Source organism: Monoraphidium neglectum (genome assembly GCF_000611645.1).
Source record: "Monoraphidium neglectum strain SAG 48.87 unplaced genomic scaffold scaffold04156, whole genome shotgun sequence".
NCBI lineage: Eukaryota > Viridiplantae > Chlorophyta > Chlorophyceae > Sphaeropleales > Selenastraceae > Monoraphidium > Monoraphidium neglectum.
In genome coordinates, this window is record NW_014009473.1 from 3,339 (window position 1) to 5,112 (window position 1,774).

A 1,774-nucleotide genomic window follows, 5' to 3' on the forward strand; every position below is an offset into this window, starting at 1 on the left:
GTGGCGCGCGGCGGCGCTGCCGCGGCCCCGCACCCCCGAGAGCCGCTGCCGCCGCCGCACGGTTGCGTCGCGCGGTGACGTCACATCACGCCAGCAGCTTCTTCAGCGAGAACTTCTTCTTCTTCTCGCCGCCGCTGCCGCCCTCCTCCAGCTCTGCGCCGCTCGCAACCGAACCCCCCTCTGTACCCAGCCCGCCCTCACTGCCGCCGTCGGCGTCCAGGTTACCGCCCCTGCCCTTGCCAAACCCTAGCACGTTCTTCGCCTTGCCAAACACCCCGCGCTTCGCGTCCGCCTCCGACGCTGACGTCAGCGCCTGCAAGTGCGCCTTGTCCTTGCGCCACTGGTCCAGGCCGGCGCCGAAGGTCGAGGCTTTGCCGGTGAGGAGGTCGTAGGTGGAGATGCTGCTGGCGTGGCCGCCGCCGAGGGCCTTGTAGGCGATGGTCCAGGCGGCGGTCAAAGTGTCGATGGCGTCGGTCAAAGGGCAGGCGCTGAGCTCGTCCTGTGTGTGTGTGTGTGTGTGTTGTGTAAGGGTGGGTTGGGCAGGATGGTGGAAAGGGGAGGAACAAGCAAGAGTCCAGCGGTCCAGCGGCATGCACAGTTGCTGCAAGGTGCAGGGCAGGTCGGGAGGCGGCGCCGGCCCTCCCCAAGCCGCGGCCTCCCCCAGGAGTTGCAGCCTCACCCTGTCGTTGCACGAGACGAGCCCCCACCGCTGCAGCCGCGGCAGGGCATCCGTGACCTGCGGGGATGGGACGCGCCGCGGCGCCCCGCGTCACGCAGAAGCAGGCAGCATACAAAACCACGCGCGCCGCCATCCAGGCCGCAGCTGCCGCGCGGCCGCACCCGGGCCGTGGGCCGCGGTGGGGCCGCGGCCACCAGGCGCGCGGGCGGCACCGCAGCCCACAGGTGTTGCGGGCCAGCATCAGCGTCCGCATGCGGTATGATTGAGATTCGGCGGTGGGGGGGAGAGAGGGAGAAAGTGCGCGGGCGGGCGGGAGGACAGGAAGGGGTGGGGGATGGCGGGTGCGAACTTCACCTGGAAGTCTATGCGTGAGTCGAATTCCTTGACCAGCAGCTCCTCGCAGTCATTATCCAGGTCGTCAATCTGGGGTTTGAGGGCGGGGGTGCGTAGCGGGTGGGGCGGGCGCGCGCTGGCCGCTGTCGTCATGCGTGCGGCAAGGCGCCAGCGGGGGCACCAGGAGCGCCGCCCCGACGGCGCTCGCATGCAAAGCAGCAAGAGCGCACAGGCAAAGGAACGCGCTTTCCGTGGCGGGCGCACGGCGCGCACGCAAGGAGCGGCTCGGGCGCGGGTGCAGCCGCGGCGCTGCGCCCCTGGCGGGGCCTACGAGGCCGCTGCCCACCGCCTTGTTAGAGAGGGCGGCTGCCATGCGTGCGTCTGTGCGCGCGCGCGCGTGTGTGTATGTGTGTGTTGTGCTGAGAGAAGTGGTGAGGGGCGCTCACGTGCATGGGTCCCTGGTTAAGCAGCAGCAGGGTGTACGCCAGCAGCATCTGCTTGAATTGCTGGTCAGCCATCTCCTCCATGATGGCAGACACCTTTGTTGGTTTTTGGGGGCGCGGGGAGAGGTGAGGAATATAAGGGGACGACGAAGTGGACGTGCGCGTGGTGTGCGTGCGAGCAGCACGCGGCGCTCGGGTGGCAAGGGTATGCGTGTGTGTGTGTGTGGGGGGGGGCGGCCGCCCCCCCAGGGCAGCCACAAGCCCGCACCTCCCCGCGCCTGTCACAGATGCCAGACGACACATGCCCAGCCCCCATCCC

The 1,774-nt window shown here is 69.3% G+C and overlaps 1 protein-coding gene across 1 annotated transcript; it reads right to left on the reverse strand.

Annotated features, from left to right (window-relative positions):
- Positions 1-85: 85 nt before the first annotated feature.
- On the reverse strand, positions 86-1,539 carry MNEG_13953 (hypothetical protein; the record flags this gene model as incomplete). The annotated part of the gene is made up of 4 exons (XM_014037576.1): positions 86-499; positions 680-736; positions 1,034-1,102; positions 1,459-1,539. 4 exons carry the CDS (start codon positions 1,537-1,539, stop codon positions 86-88), a joined length of 621 nt encoding a protein of 206 aa, XP_013893030.1.
- Between the last annotated feature and the right edge of the window lie 235 nt (positions 1,540-1,774).